Below are 20,156 nucleotides of genomic sequence, written 5' to 3'. Positions count from 1 at the left end.
GGCAGACAGCACAGAGCCCTGGGGCATTGCTGATGACTCCACGTGGCTGAGCAAGGACCAGGAGTGAATCAGCACTGACCCAGTGCAGTGGTTGCTTGAAACCTCTCCTGCCCTAAAGCAGACCTTAACTAACTTTTTAAAAATGATCAAAAGGTAAAGAGGATTCTAAAATTGACAGCTTTTATGGTGAAAGAGAATAAGAGATTTCAAACCCTGAGGAGACTAAAGGCAGATTGTCTCCAGATGAAGCTCTAAAGGTGAAATAACCTGGTCCCCATCATACAAGGCTCTCCTAGAAGAACTTAAACGGGATCTTAAAAGAGAGCTAGAAGAAAATGAAAGCCTTATCAGAGAGTTTAGAAAAGACAACACAAAATAGACATAATGAAATGGAAAAGCATATAATTCATTAAAAGATAGATTTGATAAACTAGAAAAAGAAAGCAACTCCCAGAAAAACAGAATTTGTGAAACAGAAAAAGAAAATATCTTCTTAAAAAACAAAATTTGTGAAATGGAAAAAGAAAATAATTCTTTAAAAAACAGAATTTGTGAAATGGAAAAAAATCCATAGAACAAAACAGCTCATTCAAAATTCAATTGGATATATACAAAAGAAGTGAAAAAAGTAAATGAAGAAAATAATACACTAAAATTCAGAATTGGAGAAATGGAAATGAAGGACCTAATAAGGCAACAAGAATCCATCAAGCAAAACCAAAAAAAAAAAAAAACTATAAAATACCTAATGGGGAAAACAGCTGACCTGGAAAATAGATCTAGGAGAGACAATCTAAGGATTATTGGACTCCCTGAAATACATGATGAAAAAGATCTTAGACACTATTTTTCAGGGAATAATCAAAGAAACTGCCAGGATGTCATAGAAACAGAAGGTAAAATAGACATTGAAAGAATTCATTGATCAGCTACAGAAAGCGATCCCAAAATTAAAACTTCAAGAAATATTGTGGCTAAATCCAGAACTATCAGACCAAGGAAAATTACTATAAGCAGCCAGGAAAAAAACAATTCAAATACCAAGGAGCCACAATTAGGATCACTCAGGATCTAGCAGCTTCCACATTAAAGGATCAAACTGCCTGGAATAGATATTCTGAAACGCAAAGGAACTTGGTATGTAGCCAAGAATAACTTACCCAGCCAAACTGAGCCTTTTCTTCCAGGGAAAAAGATAGACATTCAATGAAATATGTGAATTCCATTTATTCTGATGAAAAAAAAAAACAGAGCTAAACAAAAGTTTGACCTCGAAATATAGGACTCAAGAGAAGCATAAAAGATAAAAAGAAATCCTGAGAAGTGTATTTCTATTATGGGTATACAAAAAGAGTACATGTGTACTTTGGTTTACTATTATAATATGCAAAAAGGATCTAGAGGTGGAAAGGAAATTGTACCAGAAAAAAAGGGAAAAGTAGAGGTACTACATCTTATAAAAAGGCAAAGGAAATGAATTATATCTGAGAGATAGAACAGAGGGAGATAATAAAGTGTAAATCTTACTCTCATCAGAATTTGGCTCAAAGAGAAAATATTAGAAATATTTGATTTACAGAGAAACTTCTCCCACCTCATTGAAAAGTGGGAGGGAAAAGGGAAAAGGGAAGGGTAGGATAAATAGAAGGGAATTCAAAATTGAAAAGGAAATTTGTTTGTTTGTTTGTTTGTTTTGTTTTACTTCAGTTTTTTTTATTATAACTTTTATTGACAGAACATATGCCTGGATACTTTTTACAACATTATCCCTTGCACTAACTTCTGTTCCGACTTTTCCCTTCTCTCCCTTCACTAGATGGCAAGCAGTCTTATACAAGTTAAATATGTTCTAGTATATCCTAGATACAATATATATGTGCAGAACCGAACAGTTCTTTTGTTGCACAGGGAGAATTGGATTCAGAAGGTAAAAGTAACCTAGGAAGAAAAACAGAAATACAAACAGTTTACACTCATTTCCCAGTGTTCCTTCTCTGGATATAGCTGCTTCTGTCCATCATTGATTAATTGGAAATGAGTTAGATCTTTCTTGTCAAAGATATCCACTTCCATCAGAATACATCCTCATACAGTATTGTTGTTGAAGTATACAATGATCACCTAATTCTGCTCATTTCACTTAGCATCAGTTCATGTAACTCTCTCCAAGCCTCTCTGTACTTATCTTGTTGGTCATTTCTACAGAACAATAATGTTCCATAACATTCATATATCACAATTTACCCAACCATTCTCCAATTGATGGGCATCAATCATTTTCCAGTTTCTAGCCACTACAAAAAGGGCTGCCACAAACATTTTGGCACATACAGATGATCCCTCCCTTCTTTAGTAATTCTTGGGATATAAACCCAGTATAGCACTGCTGGATCAAAGGGTATGCACAGTTTGCTAACTTTTGGGGCATAATTCCAGATTGCTCTCCAGAATGATTGGATTCGTTCACAACTCCACCAACAATGCATCAATGTCCCAGTTTTCCCGCATCCCCTCCAACATTCATCATTTTTTCCTGTCATCTTAGCCAATCTGACAGGTGTGTAGTGGTATCTCAGAGTTATCTTAATTTGCATTTCTCTAATCAATAGTGATTTGGAACACTTTCATATGAGTGGAAATAGTTTCAATTTCATCATCTGAAAATTGTCTGTTCATATCCTTTGACCATTTATCAATTGGAGAATGGCTTGATTTCTTATAAATTAGAGTCAATTCTCTATATATTTTGGAAACAAGGCCTTTATCAGAACCTTTAACTGTAAAAATGTTTTCCCAATTTGTTGCTTCCCTTCTGATTTTGTTTGCATTAGTTTTGTTTGTACAAAGGCTTTTTAATTTGATGTAATCAAAATTTCTGTTTTGTGATCAATAATGATCTGTAGCTCTTCTTTGGTCATAAATTCCTTCCTCCTCCATAGGTCTGAGAGGTAAACTATCCTATGTTCCTCTAATTTATTTATGATCTCGTTCTTTATGCCTAATCATGGATCTATTTTGATCTTATCTTGGTATATGGTGTTAAGTATGGGTCCATGCCTAATTTCTGCCAAGCTAATTTCCAGTTTTCCCAGCAGTTTTTGTCAAATAGTGAATTCTTTTCCCAAAAGTTGGGATCTTTGGGTTTGTCAAATACTAGATTGCTATAGTTATCGACTATTTTGTCTTGTGAACCTAACTATTCCACTGATCAACTAATTTATTTCTTAGCCAATACCAATGGTTTTGGTGACTGCTGCTTTATAATATAGTTTTAGATCAGGTACGGCTAGGCCACCTTCATTTGATTTTTTTCCATTAGTTCCCTTGAAATTCTCAACCTTTTGCTCTTCCATATGAATTTTGTTGTTATTTTTTTTAGGTCATTAAAATAGTTTCTTGGGAGTCTGATTGGTATGGCACTAAATAACTAGATTAGTTTAGGGAGTATTGTCATCTTTATTATATTTGCTCAGCCTATCCAACAGCACTTAATATTTTTCCACTTATTTAAATCTGACTTTATTTGTGTGGAAAGTGTTTTGTAATTTTGCTCATATAATTCCTGACTTCCCTTTGGTAGATGAATTCCCAAATATTTTATGTTATCAACAGTTATTTTGAATGGAATTTCTCTTTGTATCTCTTGCTATTGGATTTTGTTGATGAAAGGAAAATGTTTAAGAAAAGGGAAGGGACTCTAAGGCATCCTAAAGAGAGAGAGCTGTGTGAGGCAAGCGGTGCTCATAAGTTTAATACTGGGGAGGTGGGTAATGGGAAAAGGAAAGAGAAGAGCATAATCCGGGGTTAACAAGATGGCATGAAATACAGAATTAGTAATTTTAACCATAAATGTGAATGGGGTAAACTCTCCTATAAAGTGGAGGCGGATAGCAGACTAGGCTAAAAGCCAGAATCCTACAATATGTTGTTTACAGGAAACATATTGAAGCAAGGTGATACATACAAAGTAAAGGTAAAGGCTGGAGCAGAATTTACAATGCTTCAAGTGAAGTCAAAAAAGCAGGGTAGCCATTCTGATCTCAAATCAAACAAAAGAAAAAAATTGATCTAATTAAAAGAGATAAAGAAGGGCACTATATCTTGCTAAAGGGTAGCATAGATAATGAAGCAATATCAGTGCTAAACATATATGCACCAAGTGGTATAACATTTAAATTCCTAAAGAAGAAGTTAAGAGAGCTGCAAGAAGAAATAGACAGCAAAACTACAGTAGTGGGAGATCTCAATCTTGTATTCTCAGAACTAGATAAATGAAACCATAAAATAAATAAGAAAGAAGTTAAAGGGGTAAATAGAACACTAGAAAAGTTAGGTATGACACATCTTTGGAGAAAACTAAATGGAGACAGAAAGGAGTACACTTTCTTTTCAGCAGTTCATGGAACATATATAAAAATTGACCATATATTAGGACATAAAAACCTCAAACCCAAATGCAGTAAGGCAGAAATAGTAATGCATCCTTTCAGACCATGATGAAATGAAAATTACATTCAATAAAAAGCCAGGGGAAAATAGACCAAAAAATAATTGGAAATTAAATAATTTCATCCTAAAGAATGAGGTGAAACAGCAAATCATAGACACAATTAATAATTTCACCCAAGAGAATGACAATAATGAGACAGCATACCAAATGTGTGGGATGCAGCCAAAGCAGTAATAAGGGGAAATTTTATGTCTAGAGACCTAGTTGAATAAAATAGAGAAAGAGAAAATCAATGAATTAGACTTGCACCTAAAAAAAGCTAGAAAAAGAGCAAATTAAAAAACCCCCATCAAACACTAAACTTGAAATTCTAAAAAAAAAGGAGGAATTAATAAAATGGAAAGTAAAAACTATTGAATTAATAAATAAAATGAAGTTGGTTCTATGAAAAAGCCAAAAATAGATAAACTCTTGGTAATTTTGATTAGAAAAAGGAAAGAGGAAAATCAAATGAAAAGGGAGAACTTGCCACTAATGAAGAGGAAATTAGAGATAATTAGGAGTTACTTTGCCTGACTTTATGCCATAACTTTGATAACTTAAATGAAATAGGTGAATACCTTCAAAAATATAGTTGCCCAGCTTAACAGAGGAAGAAGTAAATTGGTTAAATAGTCCCACTTTAGAAAAAAAATAGAACAAGCTATTAATCAATTCCTTAAGAAAAAATCCCCAGGACCAGATGGATTTACATGTGAATCTCTACCAAACATTTAAAGAACAATTAACTCCAGTGCTATGAAAAAATAAGGAATGAAGGAATCATACCAAATTCCTTTTATAACAAAGAAATCGTACTCATACCTAAAGCAGGAAGGATGAAAACACAGACAAAAAAGAAAATTATAGACCAATCTCCATAATGAACATTGATGCAAAAATCTTAAATAAAATATTAGCAAAGAGATTACAGAAAATCATCCTCAGGATAATACACCATGACCAAGTAGAATTTATACCAGGAATGCAGAACTGATTCAATATTAGGAAAACTATTAATATAATTGACTATATCAATAACCAAATTAACAAAAAATGATTATCTCAATAGATGCAGAAAAAGCATTTGATAAAATCCAGCACCTGTTCCTATTAAAAACACTAGAGAGTATATAAATAAATGGACTTTTCCTTAAAATAGTCAGTAGCATTTATTTAAAACCATAAGTAAGCATCATATGTAATAGTGATAAACTGGAACCATTCCCAATAAAATCAGGAGTGAAACAAGGTTGCCCATTATTACTATTACTATTCAATACTGTATTAGAAATGCTAGCTTTGGCAATAAAAAAGAAAAAGAGATTAAAGGAATTATAGTAGGTAATGAGGAAACCAAATTATCACTCTTTGCAGATGATATGATGGTATACTTAGAGAAGCCCAGAGATTCTACTAAAAGGCTATTAGAAATAATCCACAACTTTAGCAAAGTTGCAGGATACAAATAAATCCACCCAAATCATCAGCATTTTTATACATCACTAACAAAATCCAACAACAAGAGATACAAAGAGAAAGCCCATTTAAAATAACTGTCAATAATATAAAATATTTGGGAATCTATCTGCCAAGGGAAAATCAAAAACTATATGAGCAAAACTACAAAACACTTTCCACACAAATAGTCAGAGCTAAACAATTGGAAAAAATATTAAGTGCTCATGGATAGGTCAAGCGAATGTAATAAAGATGACAATACTACCTAAAGTAATCTAGTTATTTAGTGCTATACCAATCAGACTCCCAAGAAAGTATTTTAATTACCTAGGAAAAATAACAACAAAATTCATCTGGAAGGACAAAAGGTCAAGAATTTCAAGGGAATTAATGAAAAAAAAAATCAAATTAAGTTGGCCTAGCTGTTCCTGCTCTAAATCTATATTATAAAGCAGCAGTCACCAATACTATTTGGTGGTCTAAGAAATAACTAGTTGATCAGTGGAATAGGTTAAGTTCACAGGACAAAATAGTCAATAACTATAGCAATCTAGTGTTTGCCAAAAGCAAAGACCCCAACTTTGGGGATAAGAATGTAGTATTTGACAAAAACTGCTGGGAAAATTGGAAATTATAATGGCAGAAACTAGGCATTGACCCACACTTACCACCATACAAAAAGATAAGATCAAAATGGGTTCATGATTTAGGCATAAAGAATGAGATTACAAACAAATTAGAAGAACATAGGATCATGTATCTCTCATACCTTTGGAGGAGGAAGGAATTTGTTTCCAAAGAAGAACTAGAGATCATTATTGATCACAAAATGGAAAATTTTGTTTATATCAAGTTAAAAAGCTTTTGTACAAACAAAACTAATGCAGACAAGATTAGAAGGGAAGCAATAAACTGGGAAAACATCTTTACAGTTAAAGATTCTGATAAAAGCCTAATTTCCAAAATACATAGAGAACTGACTCAAATTTATAAGAAATCAACTCATTCTCCAATTGATAAGTGGTCAAAGGATATGAACCAGACAATTTTCAGATGATGAAATTGAAACTATTTCTACCCATATGACAAGGTATTCCAAATCATTATTGATCAGAGAAATGCAAATTAACATAACTCTGAGATACCACTATAAACCTGTCAGATTGGCTAGAATGACAGAAAAGATAATGACAAATCATTGGAAGGGATGTGTGGAAACTGGGACACTGATGGATTGTTGGTAGAGTTGTGAATGGATCCAACCATTCTGGAGATCAATTTATTGTCAAAACTGTGCATACTCTTTGATTCAGCAGTGTTACTACTGGGTTTATATCCCAAAGAGATATTAAAGAAGGGAAAAGGGCCCATATGTGCAAAATTGTTTGTGGTCCTTCTGGTGCACTAGAAGGTCCAGCTAGAAACTGGAAATGAATGGATACCCACTCAATTGGAGAATGGTTGGGTAAATTGTGGTATGTGAATATTATGGAATATTATTGTTCTGTAAGAAATGACCAGCAGAATGAATACAGAGAGGCTTGGTGAGACTTACATGAACTGATTCTAAGCAAAAAGAGCAGAAGCAGGAGATCATTATGTACCTCAGCAAGAATCCTATATGAGGATCAATTCTGATGGAAGTGGCTCTCTTCAACAATGAGAGGATTCAAATCATTTCCAATTTTATCAGAACTGAACAGAACCAGCTACATCCAGAGAAAGAATTCTGGGAAATGAGTGTGGCCTACAACATAGCATTTACCCTCTGTTTTTGGTGGCTTGCATTTTTGTTTTTATTCACAGGTTATTTTAACCTTCTTTCTAAATTCGATTTTTCTTGTGCAGTAAGATAACTGTATAAATATGTATACATATATTGTATGTAACATATGCTTAAATATATTTAACATGTATGGGACTACCTGCCATCTAGGGAGGGATGGTGGGAAGGAGGGAAAAGTTGGAACAAAGTTTTGTAAGGGTCAATTTTGAAAAATTACCCATGCATATGTTTTTCAATAAAAAGTTATAATAAAAAAAGAATGAAAAAGGAATACAACAAAGCTCTATATTATTACCTTATTTATTTAACTTATATGCAGAGTATCTCATGAAAAATGCTAGGGTGAATGAATCAAAATCTCACTTTAAAGTTGCTGGGAGAAATATCATCAATCTCAGATATGTAGATGATACCACTCTGATGGTAGGAAATAAAGATGAATTAAGAAGCCTGTTGATGAGGGTGAAAGAGAAGTGTAAAAGTTGTTTTAAAGCTTAATACTTAAAAAAAAACTGAGATCATGTCATTTGGTCCCTTTACTTCCTGACAAGTAGAGAGAGAAAAAATGGAAGCAGTGTCAAATTTTGAAATCTTAGGCTTAAAGACCATTACAGAAGATGGCTGTAGCCTGAAATCAGTGGACTCCTGCTTCTTTGGAAGAAAACTGTGGCAAATCTGGACAGAATATTAAAAGACATGATCTTTCTGATCCAGGTCTATATACTCAAAGCTTTGGGAATATTTTAGTAGTAATGTATGGCTGTGAAAGTTGGACTATAATGAGAGCTGAGTGCTGTAGAATTGACACTTGAACTATACTAGAGAAGATTTTTGACTCAGAGTACCTTGGTCACCAAGGAGATCAAATCAATCAATAGTTTAAAAAATGAATTCAGACTATTCAATGGATAAGAAATATTGAAGCTAAAGCTGCAATACTTTGGCCATATAACAAGAATACAGAACTCACTGGAAAAGGCCTGAAAGTTTTGCAAGAGTGAAAGCAGAAGGAGAAGGGGACAGCATCAGACTTTGAAGGCAGAAGGACCTGATGGCTGTCCTCCATAGGGTCACAAAGAGTTCAACATGACCCAATGATTTTGTCTGTTCTTCTCTTGATTCTGTTTATTTTGTGCTCTATTAGTTCATATGGACATTTCCATGTGAGGCTGAATACTTCATATTAATCATTTCTAATTGTACAATAACACTATATCATATTTATCTAGCATAATTTGGTTTGTTTTTTTCCCTAGCCATTCACTAATTCTGTGAGCATCTACTTTGTTTCTATTTCTTTGCTACACAATAAAAGAAATGTGCTATACATATTTCAGAAACATTTGGTTTTATCTTTGACTTCCTTCCGTGTAAACTTAATAGTGGACTGCCAAATTAAAGGATATGGACAGTTTAGTCACTTTTCTTGCATAATTTCAAAATGAATTCTAGGACACCAATAGTATATCATTGTGCCTGCTTTCCCACAACCTCTTCAGTATTGATTAATCCCATATTTTTTCCTCCTTGCCAATTTGCAAAGAGTGAGGTGAAACTTCTGAACTACTCTAATTTGCATTTTTCTTACCACTGATGGTTTAGAGAATGTTTCTTATAGTCTCCTGTAGTTTGCAGTTCTTCTTTTAATCTTTTGAAAGGAATGGCTTTTGGCATTATGTGCTTGTATATCAATTACATAAATATTTTGGACATTAGGTTTTTCATTGATATTTAATGCACATGTTTTCTATATTCTCACATTTTTCTTCTACTTCTTTATTGATTTTGCTTGTGAAAAAATTTGTAATTTTATACAACCAAAATAGTGGGTTTTTTAAAAATCTTTTATGATCTCTTCTATCCCTTGTTTTGTTAAGAAATGTCCCCTTAACCATGGTTGTTAAAGTAGTTGATTTCTTTCATTTTGAACTTTGATTTTGAACTTACTGTGGTATATGTGTATGATACTAGTCTAATACTTCTTTTCACAAACTGCTTTCCTGTTTTCCAAGTAGAAAAGGGAATCTTGCTCCAATTCCCACTGCCATAATTTAGTTCCTTGAGATCATCAAACACTGGTCTAACGTTTTTATCACTTCATTTTTTTGCTTATTTAATCTGTTCCGCTGATGAATTTTTTCTGTTTTAATCAATAACAAATGTTTTTCACTGGCTGATAATATATTTTGAAGTTTAATAATATACTGTGTCTATTCATTTATAGATTTTCTTATGATTTCTCTTGAGATTTTATACCTTTTTTATTCCAATTGGATATTGTTATGGTGCCTAGTCCCATCCCACTCTACCTTCCCCCAAAATACTCTCCACATAATTTGTTTACTTAGCATTAAATCTTTTATTTATTTATTTATTTTATAATAGCTTTTTATTTACAAGTTATATGCTGGGTAATTTTGCAGCATTGACAATTGCTAAACCTTTTGTTCTAATTTTTCCCCTCCTTTTCCTCCACCCTCTCCTTTAGATGGCAGGATGACCAATACATATTAAATATGTTAAAGTATAAATTAAATATAAAAATAAGTATACATGTCCAAACTGTTATTTTGCTGTAAGAAAAAAATCAGACTTTGAAATAGTGTACAATTATCCTGTGAAGGAAATCAAAAATGCAGGTGGGCAAAAACATAGGGATTGGGAATTTTATGTAATGGTTCTTAGTCATCTCCCAGAGTTCTTTCGCTGGGTGTAGCTGGTTCAGTTCAGTACTGCTCCATTGAACTGATTTGGTTCATCTCATTGCTGAAGATGGCCAGGTCCATCAGAATTGATCATCATATACTATTGTTGTTGAAGTATATAATGATCTCCTGGTCCTGCTCATTTCACTCAGCATCAGTTCATGTAAGTCTCCAGGCTTTCTGAAATCATCCTGTTGGTCATTTCTTAACAAACAATAATATTCCATAATATTCATATACCACAATTTATTTAGCCATTCTCCAATTGATGGGCATCTACTCAGTTTCCATTAGCATTAAATCTATAAATTTATTTAAGTAGTGGTATTATTTTTGTTATATTGTCAAGGCCCAACAATAAATAATAAGTTTCTTTCCAGCTATTTGTTGTCTTCTATTTCTGGAAAGTGTGTGTTATAATTGTATGTATTTTACTTGAGTAGGCTAACTCCTAGACATTTTGTTAATTTTAAAATTATTTTGACTGTAATGAGTCCTATTATATTTTTTCCTGTTCTTTAAAAAAAGATACCATAGAGAAATACTGATAGCTTTTGTAGAGTTATATTTTTAAACCAGCAACCTTGTAGCCTCAATTGTTTTATTTTCTTCACTGCTTCTCTGTGGGTTTTTAACTACTCTTTCATGTCATTTACAAATGGGGAACAGTTTTTGTCTCTTTGTTGCAAATGTTTATTTTTTTTTCTCTTATGTTATTGCTATAGTCTTTTCCAGAATGTAGATAAAAGTAAGAAGAAGGGATATTCTAACTTTAATAGCTGGCTTTACTGAGAAATCTTCTAGAGATTCTCCATTGCAAACAATGCTAGCTCTTGGTTTTAAATATAAACTTTTCAATACATTAAAGAAGGGACTTTCCATGATTGATTATGATATTAGTATTGATAAGTACTATATTATCTCAAAGGCTTTTTTCTACTTCCATTGAAGTCATCGTGTGGCTTTTTTAAATCTTTGTTGGCTAATTGCTTTCATAATGTTGAAAAACCTTGAATCCACAAAATGAATTTAACTTGGTCATGGTGAATTATTTTCTGGATAGATAAACAAACAGACAGATAGAGAGCTTCAATTTGTATTCAGATTCCTTCTCTGGGTATGGACAGGATTTTTCATCATGTCTTCAGAGTAGTAATGGATCATTGTATTGCTGAAAATAGCAATCCTTTACAACTGGTCATCCCAGAACGTTGCTATTACTTTGTATATAGTACATTTCACTTTCTTTGATCAAGTTCATGGAGGACTTTACAGAGTTTTTTTCTTTCTGAGAGCATCCTTGCTCATCATAGGAATGTTATTTCTGATGAAAACAATAGTATTTCTGTTAGTCAAGAGGCTAAGATGAATAATTTCATAATTCTTCCATCTTTAAGATTTTTACTTCCATACTCATGCTGAACTTAGAATTTTGGATCCTTAAATTATCAGTTATAATCATCTTTATTGTACTACATATCTGATACATTCCATAAGCTTTCAAAATTGTGGTTTTATTTCAGTGAATCATTTGGGTGATATTAGAAATGACAATGATCCAAACTGTACCTATGAAGGAGATACATAATTCCTGCTTAACAGACCAGCAATTATTTACTGAGATACTTAGAAACAGACATCAAAGGTTATGTTTTTAATGGAAGTAATAGCATTGTGGAGTATCTTATTTAAACAAAGTGATTAATCTTACAGAGTATGCAAGAGTGTTTTCCTTTTATGTGCTTATTTTAAAAGGTACCTTTATATTTGAGAGAAGAAAATATTATATATTTAAAACAGTGAGTTCTCAAAATGAGGTCAGTAGACCTTGAAATTCTGAGATCAAACCTAGGTTTATAGTGATATTAGTGGCCCAGTGAATAGAATCATGAGAACTAATTCAAATTGACTCTCAGACATTTATAGATGTGTCCCAGACATAGTTACTTACCCCTAATTGCAAAAAGATACCAAGATGTTATTTGCCCATTAAAATGCTTTTCCCTTTCCTAGTTACACATCTGTATGAGGCTAGATTTTCTTATATACGCTAACCAAACCACAAATTACAGTGGATTGAATGCAGAAATAAAACAATTAGCATTTTTGTGATATCTGTAAAGTATAATTTATTTTCATAAAATTATGTTTTGTTAATGTGTAGTGGGTTATTGTTACTTTAAACAAAGTTAAATTAAATCAAAAATAATTTTTTTTTACATTTTATCGATTTTAATTTTAAAATGGTAAGTATTGACAGTATAATCAGTGATCTGTAGGTAAGTGTTTAATAAAAATATGCTAGATTATTAATCATTTCTCCATCACTTTTAAGTTTAGATTATCAGCAAAACAGTACACAGAGCTGGATTGATAGTCTTTTGCCAATATCCAAAGCATAAATATTTTCATTGAAAATTTATTATTCAGCTCTTGTGAGCAGTATGAGCTGACTTCTAGTATTCTAAACCATATAGACACATAAATCAAAGTGTTTTGGGATTCTCAATGATTTTCAAGTAGTATAAGGTGTTCTATAGTCAAAAGGTTTGAGAACCACTGCTTTAAAAGGTATAAATCAATATAGGTAGTGTGATGCTGTTTAAAATGTTATCCCAGAAGAAAAGAAGAGCTTGTGTTCATGGGGCTTATTGAGCAGCATTTGGTTTTAGAGTCTTAGGATGAGGAGGTTGAAAGCAGCTTCTGAAAGAAAAAGGCCACTGTGGGCTGGTATCCCCTCAGTGGCACATATTCTGATCCCTGAGGAAAGATATTAATGACTTTGAGCAAGGAATCCAAGTGAAACTCCAGGTGCCCCAAGCAGTGCAGCCCTAGAACCTGGAACATGGGTAGTTTTTCTACATTTAGCTACTAGTTTGTGTGATCTGTGAATTGTCAGTTTTAGGCAGTGAGTATATCAATAGGATATATATATATCAAAAGGTGATTATGACTATCACAAGGTCATTGATGGTATCTTTGAGTCAACTCTTCTTTCCCTTGAATGAATCTAGATCTTGGGGCTTGGAAATCAGTGTTGCTGATCTGAAAGAGTGCTACATTGGGATCTAAGAGAACTATTCTACTCCTACTCTTGCTGCTAAGTAGCTGTTAGGTTGCTCAGCCTTTTATGTCCCAGTTTCCCCATACAGAAAGTCAAGGATAGGATTAAATGACCTCTGAGAACCCTTCTGATTCTAAAATTCTATGACTATATGATTTTGTATGACTTTAAAGTGGTAATTTGAAAGAATAAAGCTTACTCAGGCAAGACATTCATTCAGTCAAGATTATATATTCTTAATTTGTGTTTCATTCTTTCAATAAATATGTCTCAATTTTATCAGATAAAACTCTGTATTAAATCCTGAATCTATAAATTTTCTGCAGATTTTAAAGATATTCTTGGCAAAAAATTTATGATATCCAGAGTTGAAGATTACTATGGATTCTTCAGGTAACTATTTTCTTATTTATAGTTTTTACTGTTCTCTGTATCTTGCATTAATCATATCTTACATTATTATAATCACAAAATTCACTGCATATTTAAACATCAAGAAAATAATTGTAGATTATTTAATTTAGGCATGATTCAGAAAGTAGGTTTTATTTCGTGAAAACTTCATATTTTATCAAAAGTGCTTGGACTTGGAATCAAAGATGAGTTTGAATTTTTTTCAGTCTTCTACTAAGCAATTTGATCCTAGGTGTCCCTTTTTCTCTTAAGGCTCAGGTTCCTATTCTGTCAAAGAGATATCTACATTGTCCCCATAGAACTTTTTAGAAGAAAAGCACTTTGAAAACTTTAAATTTTATCAAAACTAGGAATTATTATTATTCACTTGTATTATTTCTTTTCTTTTTGATATGTCATGGGTTCTCAACTAAGCAGTGGTGAACTACCCAACAAGTTCAGATTTTTAAGAATATGACATTACAAAGTAAACTTTATTTGACATAGGCTTTCCTTTGCATTGCAACTCGTTAATCAGCTTTTCATGGTCGAAATGACTGGCAAGCTCACAGGATCTCTGTGTCCAAGCATCCCAAGTTTATTTTACCACCAACTACTACTCAGACTGTTCTGCTTGTCATCTGTGTATCTCTAAATGAATTAACTGAGGGATCACTAAGAATTTGGGGTTTTATCCTAAAAATTCAGGCTGTATCCTATTATCTGTGTTATGCCATTGAAAGCTTTGAAGAGAATTGATTTGATCCCTCAGGATATATTAGTTTGTGACAGGTACAGAGTAGATTAGAGAAGAGGAACTCAGCTGAAGCTAATGATTAGTTGAGATGGTATGAAACTTCTTTGAGATGTGTCAATGTGTCCTTCTGGGTATTATGGAGAAAATATTATCATGCCTCTCTTGCTGTCTCATAGTTACTACATATTTCAAAGATGTATAAATTCACAAACTCACAGCAGCTTTTGACTTCTTATGAAATGGAATAATGTGAAATAAGAATAAACTATGGAGGACCTAGGACTAAATTGCTGAAGCTAGTAAAGCCACCCATTGTTATCAGTTCATTGGTTAACATTCATTGTCTTATAGTAGTCACCTTGACATCTCAGGGAAACATTTCCAAGGAAAACTCATTTTTGTAAAAATTGTTTGCTGTTGAAAAAAAAAAAGGCATCATTCTCTAGATTGTGTTGGAAAGGAAGTTAACATATTGAGCCAAAACCTTGGCCTCGGAAAAATTTTGATCATTTAATCCTGAATTCTGCACTTGACTAAATAAGTTTTGTCTCATCTGGATCAGTATAAGATTATAACTTCATGTAGAACCATGATGCTCCACAGGAACTGAGGACCCTAAACCATCCCACAATTAATTCAATCTGTTAGATTAAAAAATTGATCAAGCTTGGTGAACCCATTTTATCAAGGATAAATCTTTATTTTGGGGAAAGCATATTTAAACTGTCTGTTTTATGCATTAGTTAGTATTTATTGCATTGAAAAACATAATTTACCCATATATTCTATGTGAAAGAATTTTATTTATTTTCGTAAAAGTGATTCATGTATTCCCCTTTATATTTGGATTCTAGGCTGCTCATTGCTGCCAAGGTCCATTCTCATAAACTGTCAGTATTCTCTGTCATGGTATATCCCTAGAGAATCATGGATCTACCAAGATCTCATAAGAACTCAGAATTAGAGATGGCAATAAAGTACAGTAGAGAAATAAATTTCAGTGTACCATAAGTACACTAAAATATATTATTAATGGCAACTTGCCAGAAGTAAAAAAATATGACCAAAGACATGTATGACCTCTTTTATATCCCAGCACTTAGCACAGTGTGGGTGCTTAATATATTTAATTGTGATCCATAAAGGAAATGGGTGAAGTTGAATTAGCCACAGCATCCCCAAATATTAAAAACCTAGAAAAAGTCTCCAAAACCCTAGGTGATCCTTAATTGAAGTTGTGCTAAGGCTACCATAAAATCACACTATTCCTAATTGTAAAGACACTAAAAAGGCCATATCAGTTTCCATAGAGTGTATGAATTCTTTCTAGCATCGCTTAGAGATGCCATCCTGGTTTCATTGAAGGCCTCCACTAATGGAGTTCACTGTTTCTTGAGGGAGCTAATTTCCATTTTGAGATGGTTCAGAATGTTCAGAAATTCTTTCTTCTATTGTGCCAAATTCTGTCTCCCTGTAACTTTTAACCATTGGTCCTAATTCTGCTTTCAAGAGGCAAGAAAATAAATCTGTTCAGTCCTTCACAAACCAGCACTGGAAATATCTGAAGATTGTAATCGCCACCCTTCCCCACTTCTTCAAAAGTCTTTTCTTGTCCAGACAAAATATTCCAGATTTCTTTAACTATTCCTAACATGGTTTTAGTTCTGTACTCATCCTGAATATATGCTAGTTTATTAATGAATATATTTACAACCTTGTCTGAGGAAAGTAGTGATAAAGTCAAAAAAGTTTTACCAAGTAATTAGCTTAAGATGTGTTTATTGCATTTTGGAGCAAGGTGACTGGTTTTTTTTTTTCATTTCATCCATTATTTTTGGTTCATTTGGTTTATTTCATCATGTATTTGATGTACAATTGAGTCAGCATCAGCTGATACTTATCAACTGTATGTAGGCAAGAAAGCCAGAGAAGCACTTGGCTCTTAATAGTCCTTGAGCAGAAAGAATATTAACTCCCACTTGCCTGGAGAGTCATGTGTGTTCTTACTGCTAACTATGTTGATTCCAAATGTTTTCATTCCAACTCACCTGATTGGATGATGCATCAAGTTGGATCATCTCAGCATTCTGTACTTAAACGTTTCCCTGTCCCACCCTAAGTGGAAATGAATGATACCCAGGAAAGATCACAGACCATGGAAAGCCCAAATGTTGATGAGCTGGGGCTGGATGGGATCTACAGATTGTCCCATCCAAACCCCTTGTTTTCTGTATGTAGGAACTGTGTCCTGAGGGTGAAGTGACTGGTCAGAAGCTATGATTCCAAGTCTTATAATTTGAAAAGTCGATTTCGCTGTATTGGCCTGGAGGACCTTCCTTATCACTTCTCAACTGTGTCTCCTCTGCAGACCATGGCTTTGTTTTTCTTCCAAACTATTCTTAGCCATTCACACTACTACATGCAACTCTCTAAATAATCTATAGTCTATAGTCTATAAAAATGTAATAATGAGAGTCAAGATAAAGTTAGACATTTGTCAGCAAGAGTATTCTCAGTGTAAGAGAGTGGAATAACTCATATTTGAATATGTCTATTTTGTGTCTTTATTGGAATTTGTTTTAAGCTGATTTTCAGTATGAAAATACCAAATAGAATAGCACCTCTCAAAAACTAGCATGAATTTCAATTCAACTCCACCTGAAAATTATTAGTTCAGGGCCTACTATGTACAAGGTCCAATAGAGATTATTGGGGATGCAAAGAGTTTAATTAGTGAGACAAAACATGGACCCAGACAACGAGACAAGATAGAATTTAATAAGAACAAATGGAAACTCAAAAGATTGTAGGAAAATGGAGGAGTAGTTTGAGATTTGGAGGTTCAGTAAAGGCACCACAAAGATTTCAATCACTGCACATCTTCAATCAGGGAATATTCTAGGCATGGAGAAAAAACTACACAGATTCATGGAAGCAGGGAAACACTGGTTAATGTCAGGAAATAGCTAGTAGTTGAATGTGAAAATAAGGCTAGAAATGAAGTACAGAATCAGATTGTGAGGGTATTAAATGCAAGAGTAAAGACTTTGTGTTTATCTTATAGACAACAGATACATCTAATTCATCTAGTAGGACAATTATTTGTCAACCCCAGAAGGATAATTTAGAGAGGGGAGGAACCAAAGACAAGAGCAGCCATCAACTGTTCATCAAGAGTTCTGGTAAGGTATCTAAGTGCAGATTCTGGTACATTCTTGGGATTATACTCAAGCTTAGGAGAGATTGGGACTGAGTATACAGATTTAGGAGTCATCTCCAGAGAGGTGATACTTGAAATCATAGGAATGAATGAAATCACCCTCTGTGGACAAGAAGACTAAGGACAAAATCTTGAAAGCATTTTTTAAAGTAGCTACTGTGTGTAAAAAGCTACTCGGGGAGGAACAGTCATGAAAGTTTGAGAGTCTGTAACTCCTGCCCTCAAAGGGCTGACAGTCTAGTAAAAGGATATGCACAGAAATAACTATATTACCGGTTTATGGGTAGGAATAGTCAAATAGAATGATGTAGGGGCTTCAAGCCGCACATAACCTTAGAGTTGAAAGAGTCTTAGGGATCATATAGTGTAACTGCATATGAACAAAAATCCCTTCAACAGTATTTTCCAAAGAGTGACCATCTCTACCTGATGCTCAGAAAGGGAAAGAAACACACACACACATACATACACACACACCCCACCACCAGTTATTGAATAACAACATATAAGTGCTGAAGGCATTGGACTCGATCCTTTTTTCCTAGCTCTAACATTCTACCATTCTGTGATTTCCATTTTAAGACTTCCGGGGCAGCAGTTGAGAAACAGCACATGTTGTGGAATGGTCTCATAGTTAGTGGATCACCATGCAGCTGTTATTTCTGATTTGTTGAAAAATGGAATTGGCAAACAAACAGTTTTGTGCTGTTGGCAGATTCCTTGAAATACTTGACTGCATGGAAAATATTACCGTCCTCTTAATGCCAATCTTGTATTCATTTTTATGAGAACTGACCATCAGAGGAAGAATTTAAGACAATGAGACATAAAAGAATATAAAAATAATTTTGTGGAAATGTCAACAGATATGAATGTTCCCCAGATTACTACTACACCAGAAATATAACAGGTTTTTTAATGTTCTAATAATAAACATTCTAGTTGGTAAAACTGAGTTTGTTCAAAATAAATTTTACAAGAATTTAGAATCTTTATTTCTGTGACTGAGAATAAAAGGTATTCTACAGCATTTTTTAAGAGGAAAAATGCCCTTAAAAAAACTAATTAATGTAGCTCTTTCTCAATGCCCATGGCATCGAGGGCCATCTCCAGTTGGCCAGATCTATATCTTATCACTGAACCCTTATGGCTCTGAAGGGGAAAGTGAGGCAGGTGATCTTGCCCAGCCCCACTTCAATTCAGTTAAATTCATTTGCATGCCATGGCATCCCCTCCTTCAAGAAGGAAGGACAAACAACAACAATCCTTTTTGACCTCTTAGCAGCTTTTGATATGATGGGCCAGCTCCTCTTAGACACTCTGTGTTCTCTGGCTTGTGACATTGCTCTTTGTTGCTTTATCTTGGTCTTCCTTGCTGGATTGTCTCTATCATTATCTATATCATTTCCTTTCACTATGTATGTCCCCAGAAGCTTTATCCTGGATTCTCTCGTCTCTTTTATTTTTTATACTTACATACTTTTATACTTACTTTTATACTCAGTGACTGCATCATATATCATAGGATTAATAATCATCTTTTTTTGTAGATTCCTAGGTCTGTATGTCCAGCCTTAGTCTGTTTCCCTAGCTCTAGGCACCAGATGCCTATTGAGTGTTTTGAACTATATGATCTATTGGCTGAAATTCAATATGTCCAAAACAGAACTTGTTTTCTCACCTTCCCTCTCCCACTCCACCATTATCATTCTAGTAACCTAGCTCTTTAACCTTGATATTATTCTCAATGTCTCATTCACCACAATAGCCAATCAGCTGCTAGCTCCATAACTTATCTATACCCCGTTTCTCCACTCACATCTCAAAATCTTATCACCTCTCATTCAGATTAGCGATAGACTGATGCCCCAGGTTCAAGTCTTCTCATTCCAATCTATGTTTCACACAGTTGTCAGAGCAATTTTCCTAAAGTGAAAGCTTAGCAGTGGTATTTTTTACTCATTAATTAATAGGGACTCCTTGTTACCTTTAGCATGAAATGTAAAACCCCTCTGACATTTCAGCTTTTCTGAATTCTGTCTATATTCTGGCCCCTCCTGCCTGTCTAGCCTTATAATACTAATTCCCTGCATGCTCTATAGTCTATATATAGTCAAATTATACTAAACTTGTAACACTCCATCACTTGTCACAGTACATTTCTGTTGGATGTACCCTCATTCCTGTAATGAAAATGAAGTATTTCCTCTCTTCTGCTTCTTGGAGATTCTGCTATCCTTTAAGACTCAGCTGAAGTTCCATCATCTGTCTTTTCGGTCCC

General features: G+C 33.8%; 1 protein-coding gene across 1 annotated transcript in view; it reads left to right on the top strand.

The window, feature by feature from the left end:
* LOC100926778 (peroxisomal acyl-coenzyme A oxidase 3-like) overlaps window positions 1–20,156 on the top strand; it is an 87,864-nt gene that overhangs the window by 60,672 nt on the left and 7,036 nt on the right. Inside the window, 2 exon segments of the mRNA XM_031943542.1 lie at window positions 11,965–12,036; window positions 12,039–12,104. Coding sequence (XP_031799402.1) covers window positions 11,965–12,036; window positions 12,039–12,104 — 138 coding nt within the window.

The sequence above is a fragment of the Sarcophilus harrisii genome, chromosome 6, assembly GCF_902635505.1.
Source record: "Sarcophilus harrisii chromosome 6, mSarHar1.11, whole genome shotgun sequence".
In the NCBI taxonomy this organism is placed as follows: domain Eukaryota; kingdom Metazoa; phylum Chordata; class Mammalia; order Dasyuromorphia; family Dasyuridae; genus Sarcophilus; species Sarcophilus harrisii.
Note: the sequence above shows the minus strand (reverse complement) of the source record. Positions and strands in the feature narration are given on the sequence as shown.